The sequence below is a fragment of the Lichenostomus cassidix genome, chromosome 2 (genome assembly GCF_008360975.1).
Source record: "Lichenostomus cassidix isolate B80296 chromosome 2, HeHo_3.0, whole genome shotgun sequence".
NCBI lineage: Eukaryota > Metazoa > Chordata > Aves > Passeriformes > Meliphagidae > Lichenostomus > Lichenostomus cassidix.
In genome coordinates, this window is record NC_139482.1 from 78329481 (window position 1) to 78352299 (window position 22819).

A 22819-nucleotide genomic window follows, 5' to 3' on the forward strand; every position below is an offset into this window, starting at 1 on the left:
TTGGACAGATTTCAGTCTTCCCACTCACAGATGCTGAGGGAGCCATTTTGGAGAGGGTGTGTGTGCACATGTGTATGTCTGTGTATGGAAGAATTTGAACTCACACCAAAATGCTGTTCATCCCTACTGTGACACACTTCACAGCAGAGACTATCGAGACTCCTGCTCCTGTGATCTGCACACAACCTTTTATGATAACTTTTTATTTGTTACTCTTATCTTTTACCTGTGCTATTTTCTTCTCACCTCATCTTTTGCCATATTATTAAATGTCCAAAGGCACAAAAGCCATAAGGGTTCCACTGTATTGCAATGGTCTGTTTCAGATGGTCAGTTATATCTTACCTATCCTCAGGCCAGAAATCTGTCAAGACACAGTACTTCCACTGCAGAGATCCTGACAGGGACATTTATGATCCTAAACACTTTTAAAGCTTGCCAGTGCACAACTTAACTTCAGTACACCACTTACTGAAAAGTCTGGTTTATAGATTGAAATTTCTCACTGTTTGCATGGGAGCTAAAAATCAATATCCACAACCTTACAACTTTAAAACTAGTAATAAGATAGCAGCGTGCAATCACAATTTACAAATAGCAAGCAACTGATTTTCTCAGATCACCACTAAGCAAAATGAGTGATGCCACTACATAACACTGTATTTCTGTCATTTCTGAATAAATCCTCCTTTTTCCCAGTGGAAAATGTTGTCTATTGAGGTTAGTCAGTGAGGAGTCTGAGAACTTATATGTTGGTTTTTCGATGTTTGTAAGCCACCGGGAGCTCTACTAGCTTGTAGCTACCTCACTACAAAACTTCTGGAGATGTTAAAGACAGACAGTATTTTCCATCTCCATCATAAGAGGCTGCTGTACACATAGCACACAGCTGCTTTGTGCACAGGTATAGCTGAAGTCTGTTACTATCAAGAAGAGCTTTTTGTGGCAAGCACACTGCTTCTGAAAGCAGAAACTGTGCTGATTTACTAAACATGAACAGAGTGAGAGTACTGTGCAGTCACTGAAGGGCTGATGCTTCCCAGGGAAGCTGGGAAAAGTTGCAGGCAAATTCTGTGTCAGGTATAAAGGTTATGTAAATCTACAGGGGAGAAATGGTACTGGAATACTCTCATCCAAATGAGAAGCATTCATTCAACATGAAGTATTTCTGGGGCAAAGAATAAAACATACTGAAACATCCTACTTCAAAGAAATCGAGGGATTGGAAGGATACTGGAGCCAGATTCCAAAGTCTCAAACAGCCATCAACTCAGACAAACAGCTTTTCTAAGCTCTGTGGCTCCCTCCAAACTGTCCCACACAAACAGGGGTTTAACCCTTCATGTCTATTTCTTTTAGCATGAAAACACAAAAAAATACAAGAGACAGAATTCACCCCAAATACTTCAAGGGCAAAATGCATTGGTGGTGTTTCGCTTTGTTTGGGTTTTTTTGTGTTTTGGGGGTTGATTGGTTGGTGAGTTGGGTTTTTTGATGGTTTTTTTAATGTCTTTATTTTTTTATTTAACAACTATGGCACCTCTTTCTGGTTCAACAACTAACATATTATCCTACTGCCTGAACTCCTCTCTTCACTAGCTAAGTGTGCACTTTAATTTCCTCGTAATAGAGCAGCAAGTTTATGTTGCTTACAGGTATGCACTAATTTATTCAGCGACTTCCCACATCCTGCAGGAGAAACACAATTCTCCTGCCAATAAAGCATGGATGGCTTTCAGGTTAGGGCATTTTTATCTTCCATCTGCTTTGTGATGCCTTCTCAGCACTCCACACACATTTGATAACAAACAACATGCTCTTGAAAACAGATCAGAATACAGAGAGCACAGGAGAGCTTTGAGTTTGCTGTTTCTTTGCACCTGAACCAAGGACTAGTCTACTAAATATGAACCCCCCACCTTACTCTCTCATCTGCATTTTTAAAGTAGAACGCAAATATATAAAAATACATCCTTTCCTTACATATATAGGTACTTTTAAATTTTTTTTCTTGCTTTATTATGTATAAAGCTCATCCACATCACAAAACAAAAAAAAAAAAAAATAAAAATCAACATCCGCCACTATAGCACCTTTCTCCCAAAGTCCAGGCTGTAAAGAGGCTTCCATAGTAACAGCTGTGTGTGCTTACACACTCAAAATAATAGCCATTTTCCCAAAGAAATAAATCAAAATACAGAGTATCTTTTTTCTTTTTCTTTTCCATAAAACATTATTATCTAGGGGAGCAGTGGCAATGTGCCAGCACATCTGGATCAGCCTCCCAGAATTATTCAACACTGACTCAAACATCAGTCTGCCTTTCAGATTTTTTCATTTCTGAAAGCAAATCCTTTTACACTCTTGGTCTTTCATCACTACAACCAACTGTATTCTATTTAAATACCATTCCAGCTGTTACTCTTGATGCTAAGAAAAACAGGTAATGAAGAAAAATATAGAAAAAGAATGAACACGTTTCAGCAGCTGACTTCTCCTGTGCTTCATAACAGATAATGGGCCAGTACTATTTGCTTGAGAAAGTGAAACAAAAAAGCTGCCCCCTAAGAACAGTTTATGAAACAGCATTTTTATTTTGTTTGAACAAGCAGAGTCCTGGGAGAGTATTGGCAAGGAAGCGTCTAACAGAAAACTGATGGGGGAGCTATGTACTCATGTCTAAAGCTAGAAAGTAATTCAATCCTGACCTCCTTCAAAGACCAACTGCCTTGTGCTTTTGTTTCAAGTGCAAAGCAGATGTTTCACTTACCAAAAACTCCTACTCTTATCCTCTAGGAAGTTTTGCTGAAGAAGCTACTTTGAATACTATACTTTGCCACTGAACAGACCATTTCGCAATGTACGGTGAAGGGAGGGAGGACACGCTGGGTCATGCTGTAATCCAAAAGCTTTTCATATTTTCACTGACTTAGAACAGTGAGAAGATTTACCGTGAGCTCAAAACAGAAACCAAGTAACCTAAGGTTGTCAAAAACCAAAACACCTTACAGAAGTCCTTATTCTTGTTGTAGCCTGTTCCACCTTATCCCATGAGCTTATAAATTCACATGCTCTGTGTTTTGAATTGAAGCAAAAAGCTAATCTTACTGAAAATTAAGTGTGGCTGAATTTTCTTTTTCCTGGTGTATCAGTTCAACCTTTGAAGACTAAAAATCGCAAACATGAGGCACACAATTGTCATTATCAGATAAGTTTTTTAGGCTGCAAAGAACTATCAATATATGAGATAAAAATGTGATGTGCAAAACAGAGAAATAAACAATGTCTCTCTGGGCAACAGGGTTGCCTTAAGCTTTGTGCTTCTGCCATACACTTCAGTATCCTGAAACGTGTCAGTCTAACCATGTGTCTGGTAACTCAGACAACAGGAGAGCTGGTTGGATAAAAAACCAAAAGTACACAGTTACTCCCTCCACAATGCTGACTTTTAGCTGTACCAGCTCCCTGATCTGACCCTCCTCCCTGCCCCTGTGACTGAACAAGCACATGTACTTGCAGAACAAAGGAGGTAAAGGCTGCTTCTGAAAGTAAAAAATAAAAATCACATCAAATTTTAAAAATCCCCTTACACATAACAACCACCCTACCCCAGCCCACAATCCTCAATTACAAACCAAAACTCATCATACAACAGGAGTTTTTATGATGTTCTGTGGCAAGGTTACAACAACGAAAGCAACACTGGATAATACCAGGTTCAGGGCCTGAAGTTATCACAGTTAGCAGAAGTTTTACCTCTTTAACGTGAGTGTGAAAGGACACAGACATGTCCAGCAGGATCTTGCGCTGCTCCACACGCCTGACAAAATCCTGTATCCGGTCTTCGAGCTGATGGGCAGCTTGATAAATTTCCTCCGGGTCACACTCCCCAGTCTGAGCAAGCTGTTCTGCTGCTTCTAGGAGCTTGTCTGCGTTGGTATATGTGTTCTGGAGAGAAATAAGTTAGTTTCACATGATTAAATGAAAGAAAAGTCAGTCAGTATATTTTAAAGCCACTCCACTAATGAAAACAAAGTTACAACAAGGCCCTTGGAATGTACTGTTCTTTCTTCTTTTCTTAAAGGTAGTAGAATATAATAATCTAACTAAGGATTTTGTTATATTTCTACTTATTTTTTCAGTTGACTGTGAATAAAATTAATTCCTAAGCTCCTTATTTATGTCTGTTCCAATGTCTCCTTGATACAGAACTTGGAATTAGTATTTTATATACATATCTAGAATAAAGATCAGCCTAAATGCCTACTTGCAAACTGGCCTACTTCAACACTGGAAAAATCACTACATTCAAGGACAGAAAACTTTTCAAATGTGTACTACTGGAGCTGAAAAAATTCTAACTTCTGGTAGAGACACTTAGCATCAAGTCCACACATCCAGCAGGAAAAGTGGAAAGTGACCAAGCACAGAAGGATAACATTTCTCTTCATCCTTACACAAGTCAGGCATCCAAAAATCATGTATCAAATGTATCATCATTTGTGAAAAAGCAGCAGCACAGGAAGATTTAGAAGTCAGCTATGGCTGAGTGCCCGAGTGGAATAGTGTCCCAATACATCGTACGACTAACAAATGCAGATCACAAGTCCTGTAAGAGACTTGAGTCTGAGCAGAAAACGAACAGGAGAAGTTTGGTCTCTGATGTGCTAGGAGTGCTACGGTACAGAGAAGAGACAGATGTTTAACAACTCCTAAACCTCTGCATTTTAGCCTGCCTCAGGATCTTTCTCATTAATTCAAAACAGGGCTGAGTAAAACCTTTGGTATATTTTGGGCACTCTTTTTGAGCCTAACCTTGGGTTTTCATATCTTAGAATGGTTCTCAAAACTTTTGTTAAGGAAGGTTAGAAGGATGTTAACCACTGGAGAAAACTAACTGAAGCCAAGTCTAGACTAAAGAAGCTTTGCTTATGTCACCACATTAGGTCTTCTGATAGGTTTGCACCACAGACTACAAAAAGAATAAACAAAGCATTTTTGACAATATAAACTACCTTTTTCTTTTCCCTTCTGCCCTTCCATGCTCTCCCAACCTCAATTACATCAGGTAAAAACACTCCTTGCAAAGAAAAATTAAGCCTATGCAAATGAGCTTTTCTTTGCCATAAATACAGTATCACACCTCTAATTAACATTATAATATCCACAAAAATGAAATCCAAGTCCGGCCCTAAAACTGAACTAAAGGGCAGGAAATAAGAGCTCTCCCCCAGGGTATCAGGCAAATTACCAGACAAGCCCAGGACAGATTACATGACTCAGTGAAGCTTTCACATATTTGGGGGGAGTTCCCCCTTAATTTATTATGATCTATTTATGCAAGGAATTAAATCCATGCTGTTCTTTGACTTTGACCATGTAACACTCAGCCCCTCCTAAACCTTCAGCTTTTTAGTTGCAAGGAGAGATAGAGAACTCCTCCCTGGTTTCCCTGGGAAAGCCTGCAGAGACAAACATGAGCTTATCCTATTCAGTGGGGAGGGCACTGCTCAGAGCCCCAGAGCACTGTCTCAGGCTGCTGTCCCAGCCATGCTGGCCCTGAACACAGCCTGAGCTGTGCTTGGGTGTTCTGCCCTCCATGGCTGCAGCTCACATGTGTTCAAGGGGCAAGGCGAAGAGCCTCAAGGCACTCCTCAAACAACAACTACTTCATCAGTCCAGAGCACCACACCCTGCTGCATATGGCTGAAACAGAAGTTTCCCATTTCAATGAAAACTTTATCTCACATGTGAAGCATTGTTTACGAATTCCAGGAGTATCTTCCGCGCTACACAGGCCCAGGCACATCTGACTTCTCTTTCTGTAAACGGGATGGTGAACTGCCTGTATTTAGAAAAGATCACAGCCTGGATGCTCATTCAGAAGGGGTTATGATTCTCAAACCCAGCACCAGGCAAATGCCTCATTTCTCTAATTTCACTTCCAAGCAGAGCTGGATTATAGTATAAATATTAACTGCACTTTGGAATAGAAATCACATCAGCTAGATGTTCAGCACTAATTACTGCCTTTCCCAGCTCTCTGCTCACTTCTAAACAACGCTCAGAGGGGAAAAAAGCAGTGATGTGAAGATTTTGAAAATGCTCGTCCCAAGGGGCAGCCTCTGGTTGAAAGTTAGGCAAAAAGAGCAGGAGTTCTTCCATGATGCTGCTTATGCCGATTTCCTAAATTGACAAAGGAGCCTCCATGGTGACAAACTTCCTCAGGATATCTCCACTAGCACACTCTCCACAAATCCCAGGGGAAACAATGGAGCCCCCTGAGAACTTCAAGACTACCTGTAGGCCATCCCTCTGTGCCCCAAGGTAAGAGTCTTTAACAGGCGTTCTTCTCTGAAATGATGAAAAGTTCTCCATAACGGAATTTACCACCTTCCCCAACAAAAAATGCCATCATTTTTCTAATCTTTCCGCTAACAAATGTTTTCTAAATATTTTTCACAAAGAAGAAAACACCATATATTTAGAAAGCATATGAAGTGACACATCACAGAAAACCCAAAGGTTAAATTTCAGACACTAGTGCAGAAATGAATACTCCTGACAATAAATACAGCAACAGAAGTGAGTGGAGGTATGGACTGCACTTCACACAGTCAGGAGTTTATTGTGGTATGCAAAGGGAAGAGAGACACATGGATGGCGGGAGATCAGAAGAGGTATACAAGTCATTAAAGGTATAGAGAATAAGATAGATTACTCATTAAGTACAATGGACGCTATCACATTTAATCATCAGACAATAAACTTAAAATGAAAAAGCAAAGTACTTTTCATCTAAGGAGCAATTAAATTGCATAACTCATTGCAACAGGGTCTGGCATACATTCCAAGACCATAAATGGGTTCAAAAAGTAGTCTAATTAAAGAAAGAAAAGTCCATCAGTGACTATTAAATACTGGTTCTGATGCATCCTTCAGTTCCAGCATCAAACCTGCCCAGGTAACTGGAAGGGTAAAGGTAGCTTTTTAAGCATACAGTCCCTTTTCTATATGCATCTGGTGACAGTCACAAGGTACTGCAAGACATGGACCTTTAATTTGTTGTATTGCAACTGTTTCATGGGTAAAATTCAGAATCAGTCCAAATTCATAGCTTGTTTTTATACCCTTAAAACTGGTGTTCGTACAGAAATGAAAGGTGTATTCAGACAAGGTTTGCAAGAATCTTCCTTGTGAATCTCTTGCACCAAGAAGACTTACCTGTGGAAAAAGATTCCATTAATTCTTGCCACACACTTTTTGTCTTTTTTGAGCATAGACTACTGTCAAAAAGCAGACATAGATCACAGCTGAAACACGAAAAGCTGACTTAGAATTTCATACGAAAATGCATGGAGAAGTACAACCTCAGTATTGACCTGTATCCAGCGCTTGTAAGCTGAAAATTCATACCCGTAAGTGAATCAATTATGTCAAAATTTGGACACTTGACACTTTAATTAAATGGTCTCATGGACACAAAGATGAACACAGAGAGACGGTGAAAAAAGGAAGAAAAAGACGGGTAAGTAGAAATTTAACTGGACAGGCTTTACATGAAAAGAGCAACACAATTTTACTATAGTGGATGCAAGTCAAATTGTGTATGTGCAACATGAATTTATCATCAGAATTTAGGGAGGATTATTAGCTGAGTTTTGACTATGTAGCTTCAGTAGCGGTAACAAAAAGGGCTAAATAAAGAGAAACAAACCTTCATTTTACATGAATTTTGAAGAGACTAATTTGTGAGACCACAGCCCATTGACTGAAATGTCTTTTCTCTTCAACACAGAGCTTATTTTAACATTTTTTTGAATGCTGTTGAGGAAATGGCACCTCATTCACTTTATAAAAAAGAATGTGGGAAAAAGCAGAAAGAAAGAAAAAAGAAAAAATAATTTTCACTCCCCTCAAAATCAGGAGTTAGCCTCTGACCAAGAACATGTCAACATAAGTGTTGGTTCCCTGCATTTGTCAGACCACTGCCATGCCAGTGACACCTCACTTGACATTACTTTTTCTCAACTTCTAACTGGAACTGACTGACAATTCCTGATAATGCCAAGAGTCTTATTAAAAACAAACCAAAACAAAATCACCACAAAAAGAGAAACAACAACAAAACCCCAAAAAAACAAAACAAAAAAAAAAACCCAAATCCAAAACACAACAAAGACCTGGACCAACCAGGAATGTATGCAAAAAGTAAATCAGCCAGAAGTTACTGATGCTTTAACAAGGACTGCAGATTGCTGTTTTATACTCAAACATAACCTTCCTTGTAACAGCAACAACAGGAATGCCTTTTGGGCTGCTTATATTTAGTTTTACAGCAAGTAAGAGGAGCAACTCAAAGGGTGTGGCTCTCTTGGCAGTAACTCACTACACACTCAAGACTTACAGACAAGAAAAAAAACTTATTAGATCATTTTGTCCATCCATCTGTCAGTGGAAGATAGTCCCCTGTAGTGTATTTAAGTTCTTTGACCAATCTAAGTTTTCCGTTATCTCCAAAAATAGAACTTCCACCCATTCCCTGAAGAGATCATTTGAAACTCCAGTAATATTCGGTTTTAGAAATTTTTTAGTAAGTATTTGCTTTACAATTTTCTGCTTTAAAGTATAATGCCAATTAACAAGATACGTTTTCTAACATACCAGGAACATGTCTACACACTTCATCCCCTTTTGGCTACTCAAACATTTTCTTCTTCTTTGCCCAAATAACACAGTATTAAGTATGAGATCATTCAGGCTTTGTTAAGTATCTTATGGAAATAGATTCCTCTTTGTCTGACCCAAAAAAATAAGTATTTCCACATGGAAAATATTACTTTTTACTAAAAATGAAGTAATAGACACACATATAGAAAATCCAGCATGTATATATACAAAAGTAACAACACCTATGCTTTTTCAAAATTTTACAGGAAATCAATACTGAGGAAGTTTTTTGATGCTATTTCAAGTCCTCAGCCACTGGAATGCTCTAAGACTGTATTTACAATAAAATTTTATCAAGAGCTTAATCTTCCACTAAACAGGCAAACTGCAAACAACACTTCTGATGTATCCCCCATAGCAAGTGTCACTGCAGAGCTCCTGCATGTCACACAGGAATTTTCTAATAATGTTGTCTTCTGTTTTGACTGAAGGACCACTATATCAACCCCACCACAGGAGATTTTTCTGGATTAATCATGGAGATGTTTTCTCTTACCAATCATTAAGAATGGACGGACAGTGCATGCTACCGATGGGGAGGATTCCAGCCTTCAGCTTCCTTCACAGAGTTTTTCTTCACCTCACATCCCCTTTTAGAGGCAAACAGCTACACCAGCTCCTTGTTAAGCTCCCTGGTTGCTTTTGTATCTCTATTTGTTTCGACTTCTTTTACAGAAAAATGTGTTTTGAAGTTGTATCATCAGTTCCACCTAAGTCTAAACTAAGGGCGTCAGTGATTCAGAAGAGGAGGGCACACACGAACTCAATTGTATTTAAAGAAAAAAAAAACAAGCCAGGTTGGCCAGTTTGCTGGCTCACCTGGTTTCTTAAAAATCCCTCCTTCCTCTCCATGAGACTATGGTGAGGATCTGGGAGCTTCCCAAGCTTAAAGTCAGAAAGCAAGACTTAGATTTCACCTCCATCCTCTCTTACAGGCTGCACAAAAGTTTAAATCCTAGAATCCCATGGAACGAAACTACTTTGAAAGGAGAGCTTTCATTCTTCTGTAAATCAGTATTTGAAAGCATGCTTTTGTATTACTACTACTACTACTACTAAATAATAATGGCAGAGCAGCTCTGTTGTACTTTAAGGCTCACACTGTCTAGGACTGTGGAAGTTTGCCTTTTTCTTCTCAAAGCTGGAGCATAAAGCAGAAATGAAATAAAAACTTGCAACAGAAAGAAAACAGTCCACCCCTGGAACTGAATGTTTTGTAGTAGAGCTCCCTCTGCCCAGCCCTTCAGTGCAAAAGCAGGAATTTTTCATTTATTTCCATGACAAGTGTACAGTCCTTCATGGGATTGCTCTTACCTGAGCAACCTCTTCAAAGTCTTCATGGCGTTTCTGCAAAGCTCTGGCCCGATGCAGGGATTTTCCCACTCCAGTATGTTTGCTAAGAAAAGCTTCTCCATGGTTTTCAATCCAATCCAACACCTGTGGTACAGAAGAGAGACATACAGAAACCCTGAATGCTACAGTAAAAAGACAATTATTCAAGAAACTGAGAAGCTGTAAAGGTACTGCTTAAAAAGAACAGTAATGTTGGATTAAAACACAATGCTGCCATTGAAGGACATTAATTACATCTCATTTAACTTTTCTCAAGGCGGTAATTAGCTCAAACTAGCAAAATAGTATGATTCAAGATTATATCTTTATTTTGAAGTCTACCAAGGACAACCTCATCTCTCCACATTCATCAATTTGACAGTAATCTGATCCAAGTGGCAAGACCCCTTGCAAGGATCTCTAATCTGTTTATGCCTTCAGCTGACCTCTTTCTGCAAGCTAACACTAATGAAGCTTGCACATTGCTGGTGAATAACACAGGCAAGTTCTACTTTAGATGAGAACTCACTTTGCCTTCTAAATATTATTAAGTCAAGAAGAAAGATTCAGTAGTAACTAACTAACTTTAACACAAGAAAAATAAGCTGAAGTCATTATGAAACAAATGTCTGTATTCAGAGCATATGGAGTAATATGCACCAGTTCTCAAAAAGCATCTATCCCCTCAAAACATCAGACATAATTGTTTATTGCGAATTTTATAGCTGAAAAAGTGATGAACAAAAGGCATTTTAAGGACCTTAATGCTTCTACCACAATGACTGGGCTGACAGCTTTATAAATAGCAAAAACTGTACATGTAATTAGTTCCTCCCAGTTAACACAAAAGATTCCTGCACACATACCAAACTTCTGATGAGTGAATGAACAAAACCATCTAATCTCTCTTCAAACTAATACATCCTAGTCATACCTCAATCTATTAGTTACCATGCATATGGTGTTTAATTTTTTGGAAGATACTCAAAGGTTCAAGAATGACATTCAGAATTAAAAACAACAGCATATAAGCAATTTTCTTAAGTCAGCTAACCATTTCGATACAGTACTTATGTAGTGGTGCAAAACACCTTACCTACCATTCATCTTCAGCCTTCTTTTTTATTTAAAACATGAATGTTTTAGTTTGTTTTGAATCTAACTTTCAAAAGCCTGTACTTTGCCTCTTCTTATCTACTAGTGTCCTTCATTTTGATTCCTGAAGTTGAGCGAGGTTTTCTCCCCAGTTTTCTTGTACTGAAAGTGTAACTGAATATAACTAAAGAGAAAGACTTTTTTTCCTTCCAAACAGATTTGAGAGCCATTCCTGCAACATCACTCATGACTACATTCAATACACATGTAATCCCACACACTGTTCCCATAAAAAATATCCATACTTTCTTTAGCAAAAGAATGAAAACATGGTTTTCTCATTTATCTTGACTGTGAAAATATTTTTCCATTTGCAAACTCTCCTACTGGACATCTTCAAAACAACAAACAATTCCCTAATACCACAAAATACAGCCACTTCAAATCACCAACACTTCGTTAAATCTCCATACTTAACTTATGCAATATTTGTTTTCCTAGTAAGTATTGCCAAAAGAGTGTTATTGTGTTTTAGGTCAATGAAAGTTTTTATTTTCTTCCTTCAAGGTAAAACATTGATCAGAGAAAGGAGAGGAGCTAAACATGGCCTCAGTTATTATTGCCAATACTTTTGACTAGTTTCAGGAGACTACTTTTCTCATTATAAAAAGAGCTAAAAAGAGATATGTTTGGTTGAAATAATTAGACTGGACTCCGGAGACTACTAACATTTATAAGCTAACAAATGAAATCAACAGCAAAATCAGTCCCAGAAAGCATGGGATGAAAAGCAGAAAGCAGCCCAGGGAGAATGATTTTTGCTCCAAATAATGCTGAATAACTTCTCAAGGGAAGAAATTGTCATAGAAATCCAGTACACAGATCATGACATAAACCACTCAACTAGAGAAACATTATAGCCTCTAAGTGAAATCAGCATGAATACAAGTCTCATTAGTGCTCAGCCTTCATACCTTGATTCTTAACAAAACCAAGGAAGTACTCTTGGGAATTTTACAGCATGTAGAGACAGAGTCAAGGCAGGCTCTCCCCATCGGCTTTGCACACCACTTCAACTAAAGGACAATACCATTAATTGGCACTGATATTAGCATTTTACCAACTTATGCATTTTCTTCCTGTTCCTGGGAGAAGTTACAGACATCATCATAACTGACCCACTGAGAACTCTTCTAACCAATACTGAAATCAAATGGAATGCAGTCTGGTACTTTGGTAATACATAGGAGTCTAAGAGGCTCAACACTTTTCAGTGAAAGGGTGAACAGTATCACCCTCCACTGCAACAAGTTACTTTAATGATGCAGTTAAGTACTATTGCAGTCTCAGCAAAACCATCCTTATGCCCAACACTGTACCTAGAAAAATGCTTATATTTCTAGCTCCCGAAAGAATATACAACAGAAGAAACTACTATGGAAAGAGAGTTTCATTTTGACAAAATCATTGCTCATGGCTGTAAAATATGTGGAATATGCTGCTTGTAGAAGTAAATCTGATAGTTCTCAGATTCAATGTGCTAATTTGCAGCAGTCTTTCCCACATTATTATCCATTCCTCACCCCCCCCCCGCCCTTTACCCTTGGCATACACTCACTTTTCTGATCTCCACCACTTACTTGCTGCTGACATAGCATTCAGAAGGGGAAGATGGAAATCTCTGCATTTCTGATCTTCAGATAGTTAAAATGTGGAAATACACTCTCGCAAAGAGAACCATTTTACACTGGAGCCGCCTTCAAAAGCCACATGGGAATCCGACAGTGAAATCATGTTGATGCTGAGCAAGTAGCAAGCATTCATGGCCCACCCTTCATTAGTTAAGGCTGAAACTAGTGACTGTGACCTGTCCTGAGTCGGGCATATCAAGGAAGAAGCAGTACATTTATCCAAAACGGACAGCAAAGACACCCACTATGACCAAATAAATGTATTTTTTGGAAAAGAAACAAAACAAACCAAAACATACCGGCCCCCTCCCCCCCCAAACAACAATAATAAACTAACCAACACCCTCCCCACCAAAAAACATCCAAAACACCTCCTACCAGCACGTTTTACTAACTTCTGGCTTGCAAGCTACCAGGAGAGTTTCTCAGGCACTGAAACTCTGATCATACAAGTGTCAGCACTAACACTCAATCAGAAACATTATCTTTATGTTCAATTTTGACCTTTCATTGCCTAGAAGATCAAAAGTCCATATTGCTGTTCCAAATCTGCTTTATTGCTTCGTATCAGAATCAGTCAGCTCTTTTCCTTACGTGAAAGGCTGACTGTATTACCTATTTGATAAGCTTATTAACTCTCAAGCATAAAATTATACTTTTACTGGCATAGTTTATATTAGAAGGGCTCCATACACAATTGAGTGCAACTGCCAATGGCCACACATTTTACAAAATTAAAATAAAACCCCTCCTTTTAGATGTTAATATACAAACTAACCAGGAACTAGATCTCCCAGCATGTTTCTGCTGCCTAAAGTCAAACTCAGAATCCCATTCAGTTTAAGACTGTCACAGGTATTCACATTCCAAATCTCTGATTTTCTGTAATTCATTTCTCATCTACTATTTTTATTATTTCATGTGCTACTTTCCTTACTACTTGCTCCAAAAGATCAGCAGATAATTCTTGGTGTACACAGACAGCACCACAATGCTGTTGCTGATTTCAAACTAGAAACACTTTCCCATTATACAAGAACATGCAAGACAGAAGAAAAAACCCACTGAGCTTTCTAAGGTGGAAGTAACACAGAGTGAAGTACCAGCTCAACATGGCCAATTCCCCCTCCAACTCAGCTCTGTCACTCACTTAACACTTCCATGACCTGATTTATTTCATTAAGCCGGCAGAGGGAGGAGGAGAAAATCACAGACTCGTGCTAAAGGACAGTTATAGAATCACTTATAATGCACTTGGTTGTTTGCCACTGTGTGCAATTTAACTATAAACAGTGGAAGAGAGTCACACTTAGTTTATTTTGACATGAAAAAAACCCACCACATTTAACTTTATTGACAATAATTAAAAGATGTTTTCATGTTAGTTTTTAAATTGATCTTAATTGAAATTTTTAAGGTTTGAACTAAGAGAGAATGTGCAAACAAAACTAATGTACTTTAGAAAGTTGATTTGGAGTTCTACATAAATGATTCCAGAACTGTCTCTGATACAAATTTAACTAATACCTCAAACCAGAGTAATTTCATGCACTGAATGGTATTATTCAACTGAAAAACTAACATTTCTCAGATAAATTAAGATGATCTGATAAGGTTATCTTCCTTTTGTTTCACATGAAAAAAGAACCTTTTTATTCAAGATCACTTTTTTCCCCAGATAAATTTTTGAAGCTGAGAAAACTACAATCTCTAAGACATCTGCTGTGGCTATTGGATTAATCTGTTTTGTATAGATTTTGAATTGTCATTGTCCTACAGACTGAGCTGCACTGAAATCCAAGTATGCAAAGCTTTATTATGAAAGGGAACACTGACCAAAATTCACATGGTGATTCATAAGGCAGTGCCAAAAATACCCAATAGCAATAAAGTTAAATAAAAGCAACATAACAAGGAGCTATACTTCCACATGCAATATTTCAGAAATTAACAGTCATTACAGGGATAAACCAAAGGACAGCTCAGTCTCTGGCAGTGTTAACTACTGGATATTAAGCTAAAGGCTTAGAACACTGCAAGCAAGGGCTGTACCTCCGTACAGATCTAGCTTGAAATTCCATGTGGTTGATAAAGATGGGCATTAGCACAAAAGGCTGGAGCTTAAAACTGTCAAGAGGATCTCTTGCTACTTTAATTCAATGACTGTCTTGGAAATCATATAAAGAAACCACAGACATAGAGAGGATGAAAGAAATTTCTCCAACCAGCAGGTAAGGCATGTACTGAATAATAAGCCAATATGGATCAACCTTCTTGAGCCAGCTGGTTCATACTGAAAACTTTGAGTGCACTCACAACCCACATGCATGATTTGGATAACACATTCCTGATATTGGAAGCTTTAAAAATATGTAAAGCTGTCCACTTTGTTTTTTTCCAACCTGTGACTACTTCATCTTAAATGCAAATGCAGCAGTTCCAAAGGCTGATGAGTCTAATACCGAAAAGGAAAATCCAGCATCTTGCTGAAGAACCTGGTGGTGACTGCACAATGACTTGAGTGTAATGACAGGTTATTTGCCAACTTCAAAGAACAAAGCAGTCTGAGAACTAACTCCTCTACATTAAGAACCATGATTTAGGAAGGAGCAGAAAATGAGAATTTCCGACAAGCATTTTATGAGTCCCAAGATATTAAAGGCAGAGTAGGACCTGCACAGTAAGACTCTGCAGCTTTTAATGAACACCTTCCCCCAGGAAATAAACTACCTAAAGCCTGGCCTACAGGCCTGAAACTTGAGTTATGCACCTGGCAAATTACCTCAGGAGATCACTTGGCCTAGATTGCCTAAGTAGGTCCTACTTGAACTGAATTCAAACTAGAAGAGAAAGTTCCACCATCCAATCCATACTCGTTGGCACCAGACTACTGAGAGGACCTACACTTTTCCCCGAGAATCTAACTACTGTGAATATTTCAGTTTCTGACGATTCCTTATGAAGCTTTTTCAGTTAAGGGGTGATTCATTTGCAGGCTATGCCTCAGCACAGAATCACAGCATATTCTGAGTTGGCCCTTCACTGACTATTCATGCAAGTGCCAGCCTTGAACCCTTCTGACTAGCCTCTGCCTATGTTGCAATCTTGATGGAGAGCCTCAAGGATTTATACAATGACATCGTGAATGGAGTCTTCGGTTCTCTGTGCCCTTGCTGACCATTCATAACATTCCCTCTGCTTTTACTTTTTTGTCAGCTAGTATTTTTCATGCCTTTCTGAATCATTTGTCACATCTGAGTATTGACAATCTGGATAACGGCCTATGTTCTTTTTAGATAAAAAATTAAGTAATAAAGTTTTGAAGATTTTATGTAATTTACTGCTTAAGTATTTAAGTTATTTTCTGTAATTACATGAAGAAATAGTAACCAGATGTAGAAGAAAGTTGAGTTATCAAGATTGCTCACTCTCCCATCTGCCTAAATTACCTTTTTCAACTACTGTAAATGATGAAAAATCAGTTATTTCACTCCCAACTGCTCACATACAGTATCTTCTTGAAACAGATAAGTACAAGAAATTTAGCTTAAAGTGCAACTAATTTTGAAGAAAAAAGATTAGTTTAACCAGAACATATGGCTATCCCATTCAGAAGTTGTGATTTGTGAACATTTTTACACTGAAATGAAAGAACATGATCAGCAAATACTAGCCATCTTTACTTTTTTATGAAGATGAGCTACTAAAGGATAAATTACTAATGTCTCTGTTAATTGCAGCCCAAAGCCAACATTTTATGTTTATTAAAAATCCATCAACCAAGGAATTTTATGTTGTTTTACCTTAAAAAGGCAAAGCTAAGTCAGAGATACTAACGCCTGTACATAACTACTAATTTTTATAGATTTTGTCATAATAATAAAAAATAGAAGCTAATAACCATTAATTCAAGAACAGTGTTATTATCAGAAAGTAATCTCATCTGTAATTTTTATAACTCCTTAGTATACTACTCTCAGGTTTTAAAGAAACACTATGAAGTCAATTGAGTATCTCTGAGGATTTGAAACTAAAAATTTTACAGCACAACACTACTAATTTTTTGCATGTTACAAGTCTTTTTGACACTTTGAGTCCAGAATTTTACCTAGAAAGTGAATATCAGCTTCCAGCACAAACTCAGAGTAGCTGACTATACTAAAAATCTTTTTCACCATATATGACTTAAAGTAAATAAATTAATTTAAAATCAGAAAAAAAAAGAAGTAGAGCTAACTTACAAAATTATTATCTGTAATAGCCAATACCCAAGTTCTGATAATACACAGGACTTGGTATCATTCAGCCAATGCCATGCAACTATTCAGTTGCTGAATGAAAGAACATGGGGTTTAGCAGTCAAAACTCACCTGTCAGTGCAATCGGCTCGAAATCAAAGGCTGACAGAACACAAGGGCATTTAGACAATGTGAAATAAAACCTACCTGTTGAACATCCTGCTGAAAAACGCACAGCTGAAGCCGCTGGTGCAAGCGGACCTTTCGATGCTGCCAGATATTTTCCAGTTGGCGCTGGTGATGCAATACTTCATGGATGACATCCAGGACATGATGAACTGCTTTGGAGTAGTTGGCAGATGCAGTGAGGGAATCAGAACTCCCAGGAGTCAAAGGTCTCTGAAGTTTGTCAAGAAGTGACTTCCCATCTTGACTCACCTGGCCACCAGAAAGGATGAAGAATTACTTGGCTTGCCAAAAGCTTGCTAGGCTACTAATTTGTACCCCACCCCTTCTCCCAGTTTTGGATGCCTTTAAAAACTCAGGGAGGAGTGATGAAGACTCGTTTTATTGCAGACATGATTATCTACATGCAGCTGTTACAGGAAAGAAAAAAAATTATATTCTCTATTTAAAGTAATTTTAACAAGTACTACTCTTCTCAATAACAGCCTCTCTTTCCATTTTTCCATTACCTTAGGAGTGATTTTCTTTAAAGTGTTGGGGTTTTTTTTTTGTTTTTGTTTTGTTGCTTTTTTAAAAAAAAAAATAGTTGAATCTAACTTAGAATAAATATTCTGCCACTCTTTCCCTAGTCAACAGAAGACCTAAAATTGAGCATTTGTCCAGAGTTATCATGCCAAAACAATCTCTCTCTTCATCTGCTGTAAAGGTGAACAGGGAGGTTACTTTCTGTAGGTTAATATTATTTTGACAAATACATTCAAACTAACAGATACAAAACTTAGTAGATGATTCAATATGACATGATTTACAACTTCTAAATTATTACTGTTACTGGCAAGCCAAGGGCAAACTGCTGTTATGGCAAACTTAATTCTGATTAAATCCCTTAAACCCTTTCCAAGCAGAACAGAAAGATAGTGTTTTCCAAAATGTGTTTAACTATTTATACTGACAGGAAACATTAGTCATTTCTAATTGTTGTCTTCTCTGATTTAAACCACAGCAGAAATACTCAGATTTACCTTGCATGCTAATTAAAAAGCAATAATCCTCTCTGATCTGGTCACTATTAACATTTAGTGTTAAAAGCATTTTTCATTGGCATTTACTCTGTTACTTCTAGCATGAAGCTCAAAAAACTGTTACAATTCAGGATCTTTCAGCTACCTGTGAAGAACTTTTTTGAAGAACAGCTCATCAAGCAGGCAGGAAAAAAATCAACTGAAACCACATGACTGGAGTATAAACAATAGTCTGAATCCATCAAATCAACACCATGTCAGAAACAGCAAGCTTGTTAAGGCCTTCCCCCAGTGGCTATTTTCAACAACTTTTTACTAAGTTTGGGCACATTTTAAATTTGTTATTCAGTAGTCAAACAGATCTAAATCAAAATTCTTTTCAAGTAATTAAGATTACAAGGGGGTTTCTTTCTCAGTTCCAGTTCAAGCTCTTTCATTTTAGTAATGAATATCAACACAGAGAATGAAACTCACTTCTGAAAGGAGCTCCTGTAAAGTCAAGTCAGCAGAAAAAATTCACAGTCCATAGCATAGTTATAATGATATCTTTTTTCTTTTCTGTATCCAAAGAATTACCTAGTAAGTCCTTCAAATATTTCAAGACAATGGACTTCAATTATCTATTCAGAGCCCATAAAGTCTAGGTGAAAAAAAATAATTGTGACAGCCCCTTGATCCAATTAGTTAATAGCTTTATAAACAAATGACTGTGTACAGATTTTCCTCTGGAGTTAATGCATTAACATTTTCTTCCTTCCTAGTGCATGACTACCTTAAGATTTAAGTGAGATGTATAACTTTATTTATATAAAACTTCATTTAAGGCACATCTATTTGATTTTCAGGCACACCAGTTATCTCAGCTTGTAAGCTAGTAAGTCGCTTTACTAGTAATATACAGTAATTAACCTCAGTAAAATCAGACTGCCTAGTCTTAAAGGCATTTACTTTCTTAAAATTACTGTCTTCTACTTTGCAACCAAGTCGTGTTGTCAAGACATTGCAATCTAAAATGAATGACAGTGTTGTGATTCCCATAGTGTTCCTCTCTCTCTTCCCGCACTGTTCATTCATCACAAAATGAAAGGAGCTCCGTACTGTAATAGAAATGAAGTCATACATCTAATAATGATAAGCAATAGTGCTGTAATATCCTGACACAGAGAGGTACCTCCATCAATCTTCAAAAAGGCATGCACGTTTAAAAAATGCAAAATAGAACCTTCTGCCCAGAGGAGGAACACAACTTGTACGTACACATACAGTTATTATTTCTGCACCAATTCTGATTGCTAAAGAGAAAGCTGGCTTTTTACCAGATGGGGAAAAGTAATGACCAGAAATCAGAAGAAAGGCACTTAGTGCTCTATTTTTCCTTCCTGCAGTACCAGTGAAGATTTTGTTAAAATATCTAGCTACCCCGAAGAAAAAAAAGCTACAACTTTGAAATCCTAAATAAATTTTCAGGTTATTTGCCACAGCAATCCTATAATCTACCTGTCTAATTTATTTTCTTTATGCATCACCAGCAAGCAAACAGTATTTAACATGCTAATCCACAGTACTTATTTACACTTAACAGCAGGCTCATCCAGTCACATCCCTGACCAAAAAAAAACCCACACAAAACCAACTGAAACCAAACAGAACCAAGTAGAAAAAATGCCACTATTTCAACCTCAGCACTTTATAATCATTATTCTAGAGAGATCTAGCCTTCCTACTCCTTGCTGCACTCTCATGAAGCATGCACCCTAGACTGCCTCTCTTCACATAAATCTGTTACAACATGCTATGTCTCTGTCCCTCGTTTTAAAAAGGGACCCTCCCAATAATAAAGTTTATAATAAAGAAAAGAAACCTTACTACAAAACATGCTTTCAAGAATGAGTTAAAACAGTTATGTGAAGTAAAATCACAAGTATTATGAAATGTGATAGTATATCATTAGATCAGTTGACATAGCAGGGTGGCTTAGACCAAGAGTAGGGATATAAATGCATATTTTACACAGAACAAGAATTGGTGAACTCTGGATATCAGACTCATGGTCTCAAAGTTTATGCAGGCCCTAAGGTGGCAGGTATTCTAAAGAAACAGTTTTGATACACTAACAACAGGACGGACCATGAGTACTAATCTTGCCCTCCTTTGCTGCTAAATTAAATGTGACCAGACTTAGGATTCAGCTTCCTATAATAAAGCTGGTTCATCAGAAAGTAGTTTTAACTTTAATGTAATGTGTAAATCACAACCATTAATTCAAACCCACATGACTGCCTTTGAAAGACAGGTGCAAGCTGTGGCATAAGCTATCCTGTGTCCACTGATCATCTTCACCGTGGTTTAACCGAACACACAATTTTATGAGTACAAAAACTACTGTATTTAATCCAGAATAACATCAGTCCAACTGAATAGTAAAAGCAGTTTTAGCTCACAATGAGAACAACCCTGGCGGAAGAAAAAAAGGGAAGTAAAGCAGGAAATGCAGAAAATACCTGTTAGCTAATAATAGTGAAGTGAATACCCATTTGATTCCAGCTAAGTAAAGCACAAGAATAAACTCAAAATTTGAAAGAAAAAAAAAGTGTTAGTCACCACTTCCTAGGCCACCTTCAGAACAGACATTTTATCTTAAGTTGTAAATACAACTATTAGAAATACTGACAAATATTATGATTCCAGTGTGTGCTGAGTCCAAGATTAGAGCAGCAGCATAGGATATGCTAATCTTACAAATGCTGACTTCATAGGCATGCTAGCTCATTTAAGTGTCTTTGAGGTTGATGAAACTAAGTGCATTACCTTCTGGCTTCTCAAGTGACATCCTATGACGGTTAAGCCTTTTTTGTGAGGCAATTTCAGAGATGGATTTTCAAAACACACTTAGAACAATCCAAACCAACAGAGTACCTTCCCAAAGCATGCCCAGCTCACTTCCCTTCATGTAAATGTTTAAACAATAGCAACACACTGCTATTAAGAAGCAGTAATATGCAAATGCAAAGTAAAATATAGTTAGTATGCTCCACGGGTTGTTTGTACCACATATGGTTAAATCTTTCCATTTCTTTCCAAAGATTAAGGGAAGACTTTGACACTTCACTTTTGAACAACATTAGCAAAATCCGGTACATAAAATTTTAAAAGAAGCCTGGCACTTGAGTTTCCACTAATTCACTATACAACAGGTAACACCAATTCATGATGCAAACTTAAAACAATACAATTTTATCCAAGGAAACAAACTCACCTCAGAGTACGCCAAGGTAATATGCTCATATATCCCTTGATGATGATGGATAGCATCTTCTAAGTCTTGCAGTTCTGATGGAAGCTCCACCTCACCACAGGCTTTACACCATGAGTCCACATTGCTCATGTACTGCAAAAGAGAAGAAACACTTGGCTTGATTTTGGGTTCTACCTTTAAGTGCACATATGATAGTAACATACAAAAGGGGGTTCATCTGTGTGATAGACACTGAAAAGACTTCTTTTAAGCAAGAAATCTTTACAGTATTTCTCTCTGAAATAACCAGAAGTTTATACCAGAATAGAAAGAAATATTCAAGTCTGACTATGCTTGTGCTTTTAGGTATCTGAAACTCTTTGAGCTGTTTGGAGATGGGCAGGATTAGCTGTACGTTCACAGTCTTCAGAACCAATTTAACTACTGGCACTATTGATGCCTCAAGTTTACTCTTGCTCCTTTTCTTGACTTTGCAGCTAAGAAAAAGTTTCCTTCATCCTGCACCTACCATTTCAGAAATATGAAACCAAATTAAGGTCTTGTTTACACAAGAAGATAAAACATGCTACAACTTTCAGGTCCAGACCCTCGGTTTTTACCCATCAGCTCACTGTGCAGATACTCATGGTATCATGAGGTTTATCACTTCACCTCTTTTTAATCTTCAGAGAAAAACATGTTTCTTTGCACACGCACGCAAAGAATTACTGGTGAACCATTCACTGAAACACTCCATAGTTATCTTTTGCTGGAAAGAGGTTATCAAAGAGGCAAAGCAGTGTCAGGGCATAGCAAGTTCACACCTCAGTCCCCAAAGAACTAACTTCTACATGCAGAGAAGCACTAAATCCATTTGGCAAGCTACTACAGCAGCAAGCGTGTAAGGGATTTACAACTAAAGCGGAGGTCTCTTAGGACTAGCACTGAACTTTGAGCACACAGCTATGTCAGCATAGCTGCTCGAGTCAAGCCTTTCAGGGGAAATTGAGGATACTGCAACAAAAATCTCTTCTGCAGGCAATTGAAGTTATCTCAAGTTTAACCTGTCTTGACAGACAAGAAACTGCCATCACAGCTATATGCATAGCAGAAGTTCTGCCAACATTTCACAGCTAGGGGGCATGAATTTTATACCCCTGTCATGCTAGGAAAGAGGAAAAAAGAACCTATTTTTCTAGGAGTTTTCATAGTTGTTAAACCTAATACAGCCAAGTACACATGTGCTCTGTAAAGTAAATTTCCTCTATTCATGTCAAGTTCAATACTCAA

At 37.7% G+C, this 22819-nt stretch overlaps 1 protein-coding gene across 1 annotated transcript in view; it reads right to left on the reverse strand.

Moving 5' to 3' along the window:
• Window positions 1-22819, reverse strand: part of TRIO (trio Rho guanine nucleotide exchange factor) — a 245667-nt gene that overhangs the window by 128915 nt on the left and 93933 nt on the right. Inside the window, exons 8-11 of the mRNA XM_085052129.1 lie at window positions 21551-21682; window positions 17294-17524; window positions 10045-10167; window positions 3757-3948 (exon numbers count right to left, since the gene is read on the reverse strand). Coding sequence (XP_084908255.1) covers window positions 3757-3948; window positions 10045-10167; window positions 17294-17524; window positions 21551-21682 — 678 coding nt within the window. The remainder of the gene's footprint in view (window positions 1-3756; window positions 3949-10044; window positions 10168-17293; window positions 17525-21550; window positions 21683-22819) is intronic.